At 23.3% G+C, this 16,279-nt stretch overlaps 3 protein-coding genes across 6 annotated transcripts in view; all 3 read left to right on the forward strand.

The window, feature by feature from the left end:
* LOC122497704 (spermine oxidase-like) overlaps window positions 1–16,279 on the forward strand; it is a 56,853-nt gene that overhangs the window by 18,844 nt on the left and 21,730 nt on the right. The window contains exons 1-2 of one of the 3 annotated variants that reach the window (XM_043604973.1): window positions 15,507–15,689; window positions 15,989–16,184. In XM_043604973.1, coding sequence (XP_043460908.1) covers window positions 16,040–16,184 — 145 coding nt within the window. In that variant the 5' untranslated portion in view covers window positions 15,507–15,689; window positions 15,989–16,039. Of the gene's footprint in view, window positions 1–15,506; window positions 15,690–15,809; window positions 15,900–15,988; window positions 16,185–16,279 lie in introns of those variants that run through there. The other 2 variants (XM_043604974.1, XM_043604975.1) reach the window with 2 other exon arrangements.
* LOC122497710 lies at window positions 100–4,819 on the forward strand. Its single transcript, XM_043604985.1, has 2 exons — window positions 100–1,149; window positions 3,814–4,819. The coding sequence occupies exons 1-2, from the start codon at window positions 228–230 to the stop codon at window positions 4,323–4,325; spliced, it is 1,434 nt and encodes a 477-aa protein (XP_043460920.1). The 5' UTR covers window positions 100–227; the 3' UTR covers window positions 4,326–4,819.
* LOC122497708 lies at window positions 10,055–15,301 on the forward strand. 2 transcript variants are annotated; one of them, XM_043604982.1, is made up of 2 exons: window positions 10,055–11,682; window positions 13,556–15,301. In XM_043604982.1, the coding sequence occupies exon 2, from the start codon at window positions 13,560–13,562 to the stop codon at window positions 15,039–15,041; it is 1,482 nt and encodes a 493-aa protein (XP_043460917.1). In that variant the 5' UTR covers window positions 10,055–11,682; window positions 13,556–13,559; the 3' UTR covers window positions 15,042–15,301. The 2 variants fall into 2 exon arrangements, with proteins under 2 accessions (XP_043460917.1, XP_043460918.1); XM_043604983.1 differs by lacking the exon at window positions 10,055–11,682 and adding an exon at window positions 13,255–13,386.

Raw genomic sequence — 16,279 nt, forward strand, 5'->3', positions numbered from 1 at the left:
AATTATATTCCCAAGGAAATAGAAAACACTTTTCAATTAATTGTAATTTTTGTCCTCACGTTGTCAGTCCTGAATAAACCGGTACAATTGTCCCTCTATAAATTTCATAAATTTTAAAAAGAACTAAATAAGTAAACAAATCGATCTTCAAAGAGAATTCCTATAATAATAAACAATTAAATTGTTAACAAATTAAACAATAAGTGTTTCAAAAAATTTATTCAAATATGAACTGGTGTCCGGGAATTAGTTTCCTATTCAAAATGTGCGATTCAACGACAAGTGATGATGACAATAAATTAAGAACTGACTTTTCACGACATTTCTTTTATCCAAATATTTGTCATGTTTGCAATTGTCATGACAGTGAAGTGAAACTTAAAAAATGTGGCAATTGTAAAATGATTTATTATTGCAGTCAGGAACATCAAAAAATTCACTGGCCAGTGCATAAAACATTTTGTAAGCACATCACTGATTTGAAACGTATTTCGAATGAGAAAAATATTGAAACAAAAATGAATTTAATTCTCTCGCTTGAAGCAATTATGAAAAGAAAATTGGAATCATACGAGAATGAAATGATTGAATATCAAAAATTTTGTGATTTTTGCTTTGAAAATAATGATAATTTATTGAAAACTTGTCCACGATGTCCACACGCAAATTTTTGTGAAAAACATGAAAATAATAAAGAGCATGAAGAATTTTGTTCACTCTATACAATGTGTTTTCTTCAAGATTATTATGCAATTGTTTTTCAAGAAATGCCAATTCCAAGAATGATGGAATTCACGCCACGCGATGGGAAAATTGAAGATTTACCGAATTCGATGAAAAATTATATGGATATTTATTTTAAATCGCATGAAGAATCGAAATTTTATTTTCCACCTGAGGACGTGAAAATTTATGTTTCACAACATTTTACAAGACCGTTGACTTTAATTTCTGCCATGAGAGAAATTCAATTTCTCGATAAATTCTATTTGAGTAAATTGATAATTCATGTTTTGGGAGCTAGTAAACGTGAAGAAAAATCGTTTGTTGAGTGGGAAATTTTATTCCATTGGTTACCTCGACACATAAGGGAAATTAAAGTTGTTCTTGTTGGACCAGAACTCACAACCGATGATTCTTTTTCTCAAGGTAAATTTAAAAAGAAATTTGCTTCAAGTCCGTAAAAGTATGTCGGTGAAATTACAACGTTTATTATCCACGATTGCAAGAAATAAAAATATTTTTCTTGACGAAAGCACTAAAATAATTGTTTGTTTATAAATTTTTCTATTTCAAATTATTGATGAAAAATTTTACAACAGTGCTTTTGTGCAAAAATATGTAAAATTTTTAATAAAAAATATTGTTTCTTCTAAATCGTTGATTATAAACGTTGTGAACTTCACCAACGTGTAAAAGTCATTTTTTTGAAAAATTGTCAGTAATTTGATTAAAAAAGGACGAAAAGTTCGTAAATTGTTCGATATAATTTGAAGAATTTTAGAGAAATTACAAATGATTGCAGAAAAATTCAATTATTTGCATAAGTAATAAAATTCTTCGCAGAAATTCAATTGTGTTCAAAAATTTTTAAAAATTCTAGTCAAAATTTCAATTATTTTTATAAATAATAAAATTCTTCTCTGAAATTCAATTATTTTCTAAAATTTTAATAAAATTCTACGCAAACATTCAATTATTTACCAATTTTTTTATAAATTTCTTCGCAATAATTCAATTATTTTCATAAATAATAAAATTTTTACAAGAATTCAATTATTTTCGTGAATAATAAAATTCTTGTGTATAGGAATTCAATTAAGTTTACTAACAATAAAACTCATAGCAGAATTTCAATTATTTTTCATACAATTTTAATTGAATTCCTTGAAAAAAGTAATTATTTTCATGAAAGTTTTAATAAAATTCGACAAAAGAATTCAATTATTTAAAAATTTGGTGATAAAATTCTTTATGAGAATTCAATTTTGAAAAATATTTAATTATTCAATAAATTATTTACTTTTGTATTTAAATAATGAAAATTTCGTAGAATTGAATTAAAAATGAATTTTAGTTAAAATTTTAGATTATAATTAAATATTAAAAGCATTATAACGTGGATTTTTAGAAATAATTGAATTTTGAAAAGGTTTCAAATTAAAATCATTGAAATTCTGAATTTTTTATATTTTTAACAAACAATTCGGTAGAATTAAACCTTTGAAAAAGTTTAATTGAATTTTTTTGAAAATTATTTCAAATTTTTATTTTCTAATAGATAATTAATTGAAGAATTTCCGAATAATTGAAATTTTGTAAAATTGAATTGTAAACAAATGAATTTGAAAATTCTCAAAGAACTTTTTAAAAAATTATTTAAAAGAATGGATTTATAGAAGAATTTTAGTTAAAAACACTAGAAAAAATTTAATTTTGGAGAAGTTACAAATTATTGCAGAAATGCAATTATTTACAAGAGTAATAAAGTTCTTCTTAAGGATTCCATTATTTTTACTAATAATAAAACTCATTGCAGAAATTCAATAATTATTTTCAAGTGTAATAATATTATGTATTCGCAAAAATTAAATGTTGTTGAAAAATAATAAAATTCTTTTTAGGAATTGAATTATTTTCATAAATAATGAAATTCATTGCAGAATTTGAATTATTTTTAATACAATTTTAATCGAATTCTTCGAAAAATCTAATTATTCTTATAAATTTTATTAAAATTCGTCAAATGAATTCAATTATTACAAAATTTATTGATAAAATACTTTATGAGAATTCAGTTTTGAGAAACATACAATTTTATTCAATAAATTATTATTTTTGTATTTAAATAATTGAATTATAGTAGAATTTTCTATTAAAAATTGATTTCAGTTAAAATTTTAGATTATAATTGAATATTAAAAACCATAGTGAGTGATTTTTTAGTAATAATTTAATTTTTGAAATGGTTTTAAATTAAAATTTTTGAAACTCATAATTTTTCAGATTTTTAACTAACAATATTCTGTGAAATTAATTTTTTTGAGAAAGTTTAATTGCGTATTTTTTTGAAATTATATGAACTTTTTGTTGTCTAATATATATTTAATAATTGAAAAATTTACGAATAATTGAAATTTTGAAAAATTTACAAATTATCGCAGAAATTCAATTATTTTCAAGAGTATTAATATTCTTCGCAAAAATTATATATATTTTCAAAAATAATAAAATTCTTCTTAGAGATTCCATTATTTAATTACAAATAATAAAACGCATGGCAGAATTTCAATTATTTTTAATACATTTTTAATCCAATTTCTCGAAAAATGTAATTATTCTTAAAATTTTTAATAAAATTCGTCGAAAGAATTCAATTATTTAAAAATTTTATTAAAATTCTTTTTGAGAATTGAATTTTAAGAAACATTCAATTATTTAATAAATTATTTAGTTTTGTATTTAAATATAATTGAATTCTAGTAGAATTTTCTAATAAAAATTGATTTAACAATGAATTTTAGTTAAAATTTTATATAATAATTGAATATTAATTAAAATATGAAGAAATCAATGACTCCGAGTCGAAGACTCGAAGTTATTGATATCTTTATGTTTTATAGTTATGAAAAAATTCAATTCATAGTTTAAAGTAAAATTTTTTCTTATTTGATTCGGACTGGTTATATTTTTGTCAGTAATTGGTCTGTGAATGGTCCGTAATTTTTATTTTTGGTCCGTAATACGTCCGTACTTTTAAATAATTTCACTGCTTCGAGCCCTGATTTTATCATTTACGTTTAATTGTTTTAGGAAAAGAATTGGAACTTTGCGCTGATTGTTCCTCCAAAGGCAAATCTATGAAAATCCAGATCGAGAATATTCTTTATTCAACTTATTGTGAGGAGGAAAATTTTGAAAAACCTGATATTTGTGTTGGTTTTAATCTTGGAATAATTGCCTATGATTCATGGGAAGAATCAATAATGGAAGTTTTAAAGTTCATGTGTCCTTTCGTTTTAACGGCATTTTCGGAACGTGATGCAAAGGACGATCAAGGAGTGATGCAAAAAAAATTCAATGTCAGTGCGAAAATAGTTAAAAATCCATTTGCAAGTTTACGACCAAAAAGAAGTGTAATTGGAGAGAAAATATTCTATGAAAATCAGTTCTTAATGATTTTTGATGATTTTGATGGTAGTTATTTCCTTAGTGGCAAAATACAGGAAATAGAAATTAAAAATTCAGAGAGCGGAAATTCCAGTAAGGAAATTCATGAGAAGGAAGAAGCAAAAGAAAAAAACGAGAAATTCTCTGAACACTAAATCTCTTCAGAGTTTTAAAAAAGAACTTATTTAAATTAAGAATTTGTTATTGAAAATATTTATGACATTTAAAAAAATGTCGCAAAACTATATTTAGAAGAGAATTTTGTTATTGCATTTTGACTTTATTTGATATTACAAATGTAAATGTGTTTTGTGATACAAATTGTCAATTTCATAGAAAACTGTTTTATATTTTTTTACTTTATGAAAGTAAAACCGATTTACGTTTTTTTCGCCCAGAATGTAATTCTTTTTTCGTTTAATGTAAGAAGACTACTTTTTTATTCTTATTCTTTATTGGAAAATATTTTGTTCCCAAAAATTCTTTTTTCGTTTAATATAAGAAAATCTACTTTTTTGTTCTTATTCTTTATTGGGAAATATTTTGTTCCTAAAAATATTCACTTAAAAAATGTAAAGTATTCTTTGTTTCATTGTATATGTAATTAAGAATACATTAAAATAAAAATATATAATTTGAAAAATCCTCACATACTGAAAATATTATAATTTCTTTAAATAATTTATTTTTATTATATCCACTAATTTTTAATTCATACATTTATTAACAAGTTAAAAATAATTATTTACACAAGAGAATAATTTAAATTATTTATCGGATAGGTATTAAATTCTAATACGAAAATCATATAATGTTTTCATAAAAAAATTTACCAAAAGAGTTGAATAATTTAAAAAAATTGTTTATACAATTCACAAACATTTAATTATTTTCATAAATAAAAAAATTTTCACAGGAATTAAGAACACAATTTTCTTAAAATTTTTCATAAAAAAGAAATTATTTAAATAGATTTTTATAAAATTCTTCACTAGAATTCAATTATTTTTATAAATATTAAAACTCATCGCAGAATTTCAATTATTTTTAATTCAATTTTAAATGAATCCCTCGAAAAATGCAAACAAATCTTTAAAATTTTAATAAAATTCTTCGAAAGAATTCAATTATTTCAAAAAATTTTAATGAAATTTGTTATAATAATTCAATTGTTTTCATAATATAATATTTTTTGAAAGAATTCAAATATTTTCATAAATAATACAATTTTCAAAGAAATTCAATAAATTATTTAAAAAACAATTTTCATAAATTTTTTTGAAAAAAGTTAATTCTTTAAAAAGATTTTTTTAAAATTCTTTTCAAAAATGCAATTACTTTAAGAACTTTATTAAAATTCCTGTCAAAAATTCAATTATTATCATAAATAATAAAATAACTCATCGCAGGATTTCAATTATTTTTTAATATATAATTTAAAATTATTTCCGCTAAAAATGCAATTATTCTTAAAAAATATTAATAAAATTCTTCACAAAAATTCAATCATTTTCGTAAATAAAAAAATTTTCACAGGTATTCAATTATTTAAATCACAAATTTCCTAAAATTTTTCGAAAAAAACCAATTATTTAAATAGATTTTTATAAAATTCTTCACAAGAATTCAATTATTTTTTTTAAATTTTAATAATAATCGTTGCAAGAATTCAATTATTTTCATAAATACTAAAACTCATCAGGATTTCAATTATCTTTAACTAAAAATGAAACTATTCTTGAAAATATTTAATAAAATTCTTCGAAAAAATGTGATGTAATTTGTTTCTTAGAGTGTAATAATTATTTTCAATTCATTTTTAATTAATAATTACGTTTCCTGGATGAATTTATAATTATTATCAAAAATTTTATAATGTAATTCTTTGTAAAAATTCAATTATTTTAATTATTTTGATAAAGTTCTTTATAAGAATTGATTTAGAATTGAATAAAATAAAATGATTAATGTTTTGAATAATTTTATTTATAAATTTCAACAAAAAAAATGATTGAATTTTGAATAATTATAAAAAATAATACACTACCTACACGCGCTATACACAATAAAATAAAGTTGGTCACTCTGATTATCGCGGTTGGTACACCTGCTCATTTTCACTCGCTGCTAATTTCATTCTATTTTTATATTGCTTCTTCAAAAACATTATACAAAAACCACGTTTTTTCTGTGCAAATGTGATTAAAATTAAAACAATATGTACGAAAGTGATTATTTACGAGACATTTTTCTCTCACTAGGAGAAGATTTTGAGGAAAGTCCAAACGTTTTTTTTTCACAAAAGTACTTTTACGCGAATCTTTGTCCGGTTTGTTTTAATCACAATCGTGAGAGATGCTTGAAGATTTGTTCTGGTTGTAAAATGATTTCATATTGTGGTAAAAAACATCAAATAGAAGATTGGAAGAGACATAAGGAATTTTGTAAAATTATTTCTCATCAATTGAAAATAACGAAAGCTTCAAATATTTTCGATGCCGTGAATTATGCCGATGACAGTTCAGATGATGATACTGGATATAAATCACTTGTGGAAAAAAAATATAGTGTTCTTTTTTTTGTTTTGGATAAAATTCAACGTGTATTGTACCCTAGGGAACTTGGAATGATTTTATTTCCAAAATATTGTGAAACATGTGAAATAACTGATCCGAATCTACTAACAAGTTGTTCAAAGTGTCCGCATGCAAATTTTTGCATTAATCATAAAATGGATTCTAATCATCAGAAAGTTTGTCATCTCTATACACTTTGCTGTTTGACTGATGCTTTTCATGTTATGAATAAATACATTGAAAAACTTGACGATTATCTTCAATTTAAAATATTCAATGGGAATTTTGATAATTTTCCAAAATCACTCAAGAAATTCGTTAATTCACATTGTTTATTTACAACTTCCGATGATTTCAAGGGAGATTTGATTCTTAAGAATATTTTTTCCGAGCACTTGACATGTTCAATGACAATCGCTTATGCATTGAAAAAATTAAAATGTCCACTGAATTCAGAAATCGAGATTCATCTGATTTTCAAATATTTAGACAGCATCAGCGATCTCTATTTAGAATTAATTTTACACTGGTTGCCGCATATTGTGAGTTTGAAAATTGTATTCTTTGTTCCTGAAATGAATATCGACGAAATATTCTATCCAATTTGTCAAATATGCATTCAAAATAAAAAGAAATTAACCGTGGAATTTTGTGGATTAAAGTACAGGGATTATTTAAAAACTGATCGTTTCATTAAACCGGCCATTGTCGTTGGTTTTGAATTTGATGACGAATTTTTGAGAGACATTACAGATGTTATTCCAATTTTAAAAAATATGAATTGTCCCTTTTTTACAACAGCGTTGTGTGAATCCGATGGCATTGAAAATTTAAAAGTAATGCGACAATTTAGTGAAATCAACAATTTATGTCTTGAGAGAAATCCTTTTTCAAGTTTGAAATTTTATCGTTTAAGTCACGAATCAAAAGGAATTTCCGCAACGAATATGTTTATAATTTACGAGAAAGTGAATGAGAAGAAAATTGAGGACCTTTCAGTTTCAATTAAACCACAATTTTCAATTCAAGTAATTGATTCTGATAAAATAATCAATGGGAATTTATTTCACAAGAAGAAAATTGATGAATTCGTTTTGAGAATTAATAAAATAAGGAAAATTTTACCACGTCAAGAATTCAGAAGCAATTGTCGTCAAGAAAATGAGAAAAAAATTGTGAATTTCAGCAATATTGCTTATAACATTAGAAGGTATCATTGATGTAATGTTTTTTCATCTGATAGTTTATTGAATTTATTTCTTTAATAAGAAATTTACAATAAATGTATAAAAGTTCGAAAAATTAAAAATTTTATGTTAAACATAATATATAAGTTTTTGGTTAAAATATATTTAATTCGCTATTCAACTATTTATTCTTCAAAAATCCTTAACCTAAAAGCAAATATAAAAATTACAATTTAAAGTTTAAAGAATTCATTTATTGAGTACGTAATATTAAATATTCTTGTTTATTATTCAAAAATATTAATCAAATTTTTCGCTAAAACTATATTTTTCGTATAAATAATAATATTTTTTAGAGCAATTCAATTATTTTCAATGCAATTTTAAATAAAATTAATCGAAAAAATACAATTATTTTTAAAAATATTAATAAAATTCGATTATTTACAAAAATATTATTTTATTTTCAAGAATATAATTTTAATATACAAATTCAATTATTTTCGACAATTTTGATGAAATTCTTTTAAAAAAATCATTCCTTTCAAAATTTTTAATAAAATATCTTAAAAAGATTCAACTAAATTCAAAAATTCAGATAAAATTCTTTGAAACAATTCAATTATTTTTATGAATTGTAAAATCCTCCGCAAGAATTCAATTATTTTCACAAATAATAAACTGTTTCGGAGGAATTCAATTACTTTCAATACAATTTTAATAAAATTTCACGAAAGAAAACAATTATTTTTAAAAATATTATTTAAATTCAATTATTTTCAAGAGTTTTAATAAAAATTCAATTATTTTCAATAATTCGGATACAATTTTTCGAAACAAATTCAATTATTTTTATGAATTATAAAATTCTTCTCAAGAATTTAATTAAATTTTCATAAATAATAATAAAATTCTTCAAAGGAATTCGCAATTATTTTCATAAATAATAATATATCTCGGAGGAGTTCAATATTATTTTCAAAACAATTTTAATAAAATTTCTCGAAAGAATACAATTATTTTTAAGAATATTATTTAAATTCAATTATTTTCAAGAGTCTTAATAAAACTTCAATTTTATTATTTCCAACAATTCTGATAAAATTCTTCGAAACAATTCAATTATATTTATAAATTATAAAATTCTCCTCAAGAATTCAATTATTGTTGTAAATAATAAAATTCTTGTGAGAAATGTAATTATTATCAATACAATGTTAATAACATTTCTAGGAGAAAATTCAATTATATTCAAGATAATTTTAATAAAATTTCAGTAACAGGTTCAATTATTTTTAAAAATTGTAATAAAATTTTTCTATACAATTCAATTGTTCTCAAAAGTTTTCAATGAAATTCTTTGTTAATTTCAATTATTTTTCAAATTTTTAATTAAAATTATTTTAAAAAATTACAATATTTTTACAAAATTTAATGGAATTCTATCTGATTTAATAAAATTAATTAAATTTTGTTAAGAATTCTTTAGAAACAATTCGCAATTATTTTTATGAATTGTTAAATCGTCCTCAAGAATTCAATTATTTTCATAAAGAAGAAAATTCTTCAAAGGAATTCAATCATTTTCATAAATAAGAAAATTCTTCAAGGGAATTCAATTATTTTCATAAATAATAATATATTTCGGAGGAATTCAATATTATTTTCAAGATAATTTTAATAAAATTTCTCTAACAGGTTCAATTATTTTTAAAAATGTTAATAAAATTTTTCTATTATTTTCAAAATTTTCAGTAAAAATTATTTTAAAAAAATTTCATTATTTTCAAGAAAATTGAAATAAATTTTTCAATACAATTCGATTATTTTAATATAAGAATTTTAATAAAAATCTTACCAAGAATTAAGTTATTTTCAATACAATTTTAATTACATTTTCTGAAAAGAATTCAATTATTAAAAAAATTTTGATAAAATTCTTGAAGTGAATTCAATTATTTTCAAATTTTTTGATAAATACTTTGCAAGAATTCAATGATTTTCCGTACATTAATTTTAAAATTGAAAACAATTAAAAAGAAAAATTATTTAAAAAGTTAAGAAACCAATTGGTCACTCTGGTAGGTTGGCAATCCTGATCAATCTGCCATCTTCATTCCATTCTATATTCATTGTAAACAATGTTGAATGTTCTTTCTTCTCCCGGACGCCGATTTTAATTCACAGTTGTTTTTATATGTAAAAAATAGTTTGAAAAAATGTATAAAGGTAAAGATATTCGGAATATCTTACGCACTTTAGATGAAGATGCTTATGAAACATCGAAAAAGGAATTTTCCGATTTAAATTTTTACGCGAACATTTGCCACGTGTGTTTTAATCATAATCGAGAGTCGCAAACAAAACTTTGCACTGGTTGCAATTTGGTTTCATATTGTTGCAAACAACATCAATTAGAAGACTGGCCGACACATAAAGAATTCTGTAAAATTATTTCCAATGAATTAAAAATTAGCGGAACATCAACCATCTTTGACGCCGTCATTAAAGTTGAAAGCAGTTCCGATGGATTAATAACACTGGGAGAAAGAAGAAAACGTGTCCTACGATTTGTTATGGAAAAAATGAAAAATAATTTTCTACCTTCTCAGACAGAAATGATTTTATTTTCCAAACATTGTGAAGTTTGTGGATTAATCGATCCAAGTGAATTGATATCGTGTGTCAATTGTCCGCATGCAAATTTTTGCCACCAACACAACAATGATTCTGAACATCAGAAAAATTGTTTTTTCTATTCATTGTGTTCTTTTATGGATGCTTGGCAAGTGATGTTGAGACAAAGTAAAACAGAAGAACACAATGTCGTTACTATGTTCGATGGTAATGTAGATCCATTCCCAGAAAAAATGTCTAAATTTGTTGATTTATACTGTTCGTTTAAATTTCCTGGCCCAAAGTCAATATTCTATCAAAAGTTTTACTATTCTGATTACTTGGCAAATGCAATGACGCTGTGTTACATTTTGAAAAAATTCAATTTATCAATGAATTCTCAACTTGAAATTCATCTAATCGTTGAAAATACGGAAGAAATTTGCAGAAATCACTATTGGGAATTAATTTTGCATTGGTTGCCACATGTTGGCTATTTAAAACTTATCTTCTTTCTTCCTGAAGTAAGTTTTGTTGAATATCCTTTAAGAATCTGCGAAAAGTGCAATGAAAGTGGAAAGAAAGTAATTTTGGAATATTGCCCATTAATGTATGGTGTTTACGAAGAGTGGAACAAACCTGATATTGTGGTTGGTTTTAATCTTGACAATAAGTTTTTAAACGATATTGCCGATGCTTTTACAATTCTGAAAAATGTCAAATGTCCATTTGTTATAACGACATTAAATTCTACTGAAGGTGGGAAAAATTTAAGAATGTTGAACGATTTATTCCAAGTAGATAACTTTCATCTTGAAAAAAATCCTTTTTCAAGTGTAAAATATTGTAGACTATTCAATGAATTACAAGGAGTTGCTGCCGGTAATATGTACATAATTTATCAAGTTGATGAAGAAAAAGTTGAAGAATTTCAAGTTCCTGAATGTGTGATTGATATCGTCGATTATGAGAAATTAATTCAACAAAATATGAATTTAAAAAAGAAGGCTATAATCATTTTGGAAAAGAAGAAAACAATGGAGCGTATTTTGCGAGAATTTAGAAAAGATTGCCAACAAGAAATTAAACGTCTGTGGACAGATTTCCGGAGGATTGAAAATAAACTCAAAGAGGTATAAATAACTTTTCTTTTATTCTTTTTTTATGAAAATGATGAAGACTTTTATCAATTTATTCCTTTTTACATTTGCACATTTACATTAAAATTTTAATATTGTATTTAATTAATTGAATTCTCATAGAACTTTTTGATAAGAATTCAAAAGAGAATTTCAGTAAAAATTTTAGAAAATAATTTACTATTACAAGAGTTGTAGTAACAATTTTTTGGAATAATTAAAACTTTTAAAAGGTTTCAAATTAAAATCTTTGAAAATTTGAATTTTGAGAAAATTTAATTTAAAAATTCTAAAGAACTTAGTTTTTAGAAAAATTTTAGTTGACATTATTTTGAAATTAGTTGAATTTTTAAATATATATTATTCAATAAAAAAACTTTCAAACAAACGAAATTTTTTCAAAAAAAAAAAAATAATTACTTTAAAATATTATAAAAAATCAAACTTTTTAAAACGTATTATTATTAAAATTAAAAAAAGCAATCATTTTCAAAATTGTTTATTAAAATTCTTAAAAAAATTGCCTTGAATTGAGTTTTGTTAAGTGCCCAAAAATTCTTTTAAATTATTTTCGAAAAATTGCATTACAATAGTTTTAAAAAACTAATTCAATAGAATTTTTTATCACAATTTTTTAAAAATCCAATTATCCTAAAAAAAAGTAAATTACAATTTATAAGAAATCTTGACTGTTTTTTAATATTTTTGAAAAATTCTTTTAGAAAATCCAATTACAAAAATTTTAATAAATTTTATTTTTGTGGAAATTTTTCAAAATCATAATTAAAGAATCTATTGTCTTTCAAAAATTATTGAAAAATATTCTTCAAAATCTAAGATAGGTATAGTTTTAAGAAGTTTTTAAAAAGAAAACAAAAAAGTTACAGTTGCAATTTTTTATAAGAAATTAAATTTTTGTATTAAAATTATTAAATTCTAAAAGAATTTCCTGATAATTATTAAAAATAATTTTGAGAATTTTTGTAAAAAAAATATTTAATATTCAATTAATTTCTATATAGTAGTTAAATTTTCTAAAATAAATAAATATCAAAAGATTTTTGAATTAAAATCTTTGAAAATGTTAATTTGTGGTAAATCTGAAAAAACATTTAAATAATTATTTTTGAAAGTTATGAATTTACTATTTTTCCAAAAAATGATTTAAGTTTTGAATGATTTTATTTTAAAATTCTAAAAAATTATTATTGAAAGAATTTTTTCTTTTCACTTTTAAAAATAATTTATAAATATATCTTAATCGTATTTTTGAAGAATCCTAACTCGTTTAACTGAAAATTTTGAAAATAATTGAATTTTACAAAAAATTTCATATTGGAGTCATTTCCAGGATAAAAAAGTTTTTGTGATAATTCTGAATAAAACGAGATTTTTAGTCTTCAAATGCAATTTTTCGATAGCTATTTTTTTACTAATGCTTCTCAGTCTTTTTGATAGTTTTTTTAAAATTAATTAACAAGTAATATTTGTTTTGTTGATTATTTTTAAAAATTTATTCGTAAATTTCAATGGAATTGTAATATTAAATGATAATTTGGTAACTTATTTATTTTTCTCAAATATTGTCGAGAATATTTTTCCCACCTCTACCAAATTATTTTTCTATACCATTAATTTTGAATGTAAACAAAGCTTCTGTTTAATTTTTCTCCGTCCCTTCTGCTGCGTACAAAACAGGTATTTTGCAATTTTGATAAGAAATTTTCATTTTCAATAATTATTATTATTTTCTATCAATTTTTGTGTCCAAGTGTAAAAATTTAGAGAATGAATTACTAAAAGTTGGAAATTTTTGAAAATATGCAGTAAAAATTGTGAATTAAAAGTGGAAATAATTTTTTTCCAGATTAATGTCTATTTCGATGAATAGAATGAAGGACATACACCTAATTCTTGGAATGTGGGGAGCGGAAATTAAAACCGAATTATTGAAATATATTCGTCAAGATTGTTTTTATCCGAACGTTTGTGCCTTTTGTTTCAAGCAACACGAGGAAACTGATGTTAAATTATGGATCACTTGTGAATCGTGTAAAATAGTTTCCTATTGTTCGGAAAATCATATGCTAAAACACAAAAATGTTCATCAGGATTTTGATCGTATTTTACTGGAAGTTTTGTCAATGTCACCGACTAAAGTGAATTATTTCTATGAATTGATGAATATTGTCAATGCACCAACACAGAGGCCGCTTATTTTAATGAGTTTCATTGACGAAATGTCAGAGAAATTAATGGATTCAAGAGGACTTTACAGAGCCGAGGAGGAGATGCTGAAATTTTTACCACATTGCGAGGCGTGCACCGAAGTGAATCCAGAAAAAATGGTCAAATGTCACGAGTGTTTAGCAAATTTCTGTTCAAATCATCACAACGATTTAGAAGCAACAACCCGACACGCGGAATTTTGTTCCGATTATTTACAATCTTTCATAATGGAAGCTTACAATCTTGCATTTGATGATGTTGACATATTGGCACTAATTATCCAATCTACTGGCATTCAGAAAGAGAAATCACTTTTTCCAAATTCAATATATGAATTTCTCGAAACACAAATTGATTTCTATCGTCTTTTCGAAACACTCGAGCATCCTGATCATTATCAAATATCTTCAGACTTTAAATTAGAGGAGAATATTTCCGATTTGAGAGCCTTTGTCTCTGTTTATCTAACTAAACCACTTTCATTAATTTATGCGATTAAAAAATTGGAAATCATTCCACCGGAAGAGACAATAATTCATGTTATTGGCTCAACAGCGGATGAAATAAAAAATTTAAATCAATGGGAATTTCTTCTTCAATGGTTTCCGGATTTGAAGAAATTAACAATTGTCTTTGTCGGTAAAGAATTGTCAATTCATTCAAATATTTCCGATACATCATTAAATGACGATTATTTAGAAAATTCTGATGAAAATAATATTGAGGAAACATCAATCACGTACGCATCACAAGGGAATCAATTACATTTTCAATTTTCATCGAGTCTTTATAAAACATACTATGAGAATTCAAATAATTTTCAAGAACCAAATTTTGTTATTGCCTATAATCCTGGTTTGACGGTGTATAGTGAATGGAATGAGTCACTTTTAGTTTTGAAAAATTTCCAATGTCCATTTATTTTTACATCTTACTATAAGGAGGATGCACTATTGGACCATGATAAGATGAAAAAAGTTATTGGCGAAGAACTCAACTATCATTTGTTTACAAATAATCCCTACAAAAGTTTGCGACCACTTCGTTTTTATGGAAATTCTTATCCTTTAGTGTATAAGAATAATTTCATTACAATTTATAAAAGTTGCAATCCAGAAGAATAGTGGAAATTTGAAGAAGGATCTTTCGACTTATATCAATAAGTTTCGTAATATACGAGAAAATATATGTAATTTTGAAAAATAATTTCCATACGACAGAGAAATTATTGATATGAAAATATATCACTTCTTAATGTTTTATTTCATTAACATGTTAATTCACGATCGTTTTATTTTATTATGATTATCTTCAATTTGTAATGTTTATTTTATCTCTAAAAAATATTCTCTATTTTCTAATAAAAATGAATGTATTTCATTAATTATGTCTGTTGTTATTTAAAAAACTACCGCAGACGCATTAGAAAATTTTATTTTTGAATTTAAATTAAAAATGTTAATTGAAAATTTTAGTCTTATAATTGCGTTCTTGTGCCAATTACACAAATTTGAAAAAAACGCCATGAAGTGTTTTGCGTGAATTACGGATCGTTAATTTACGTAATCAACTGTAAAGTATCAAATATATTTTATAGGTTATGTGAATTGTTTTGATTTGAGCTGTGCATACCGCACGAATAAAAAATTGTTAATTTATTATCAGATTATCAAAAATATGTTTTAAATCTATATTTGTTGTGAAATTATTTTATTTTTTCTAGTTTATTAGAATTTTATCGAAAGTTTTAATTAATTTTAATCATTTTAATGGTAATATATTTTCACGTATGTTTTCAATCTCCATAATTGTCACCCCTTGTTTTACATTATTGAAATAGATCTACCAATTTAAGATAATTTAACAATGATTCCCTTTGTTAATTCAGTTGCACTTAGACCCCGGATAGATAACATATCATAAATGTCTAAATTTTCTGTTATGAAACAAAAATACAGTTCTATCATTTATTTCGATATCTTGTATTAAAAACTCGTGATTTGTCTAATTTTTGTTTTGCTTAGGTATTATCGAATTCGTATTATTATTAATTAAAAATTATTTTTTACAGCAATACACGTCACAGTTTATGTATAATTAAACCGTTAATATACAGAGAATAATGTCACAATCAAAAATAATAATTATTGGTGCTGGAGCATCTGGAATAGCAGCAGCTTGTCGATTGATTGAAAAAGGATTTCAAAATGTAACAATTCTTGAAGCTAAAAATCGCATTGGAGGTAGAATTCATACTGTTAATTTTGGTAAGCTGTTGTTTATTATAATATCTTTTATATTAATGATCGTTTGTATTCCTTTAATTAGTTCGAAGTTTAAAGTTAGTTGTTTGATTTTTTGT

Source organism: Leptopilina heterotoma, unplaced genomic scaffold (assembly GCF_015476425.1).
Source record: "Leptopilina heterotoma isolate Lh14 unplaced genomic scaffold, ASM1547642v1 Lhet_135, whole genome shotgun sequence".
NCBI lineage: Eukaryota > Metazoa > Arthropoda > Insecta > Hymenoptera > Figitidae > Leptopilina > Leptopilina heterotoma.

What these genes read in the sequence shown, in the direction of transcription:
- LOC122497710 (XM_043604985.1), top strand. Translation starts at nt 228, where the DNA reads ATGAACTGGTGTCCGGGAATTAGTTTCCTATTCAAAATGTGCGATTCA. An exon ending in CGATGATTCTTTTTCTCAAG is followed by an intron (nt 1,150 to 3,813) that starts GTAAATTTAAAA and finishes TAATTGTTTTAG; the next exon opens with GAAAAGAATTGGAACTTTGC.
- LOC122497708 (XM_043604982.1), top strand. Translation starts at nt 13,560, where the DNA reads ATGTCTATTTCGATGAATAGAATGAAGGACATACACCTAATTCTTGGA.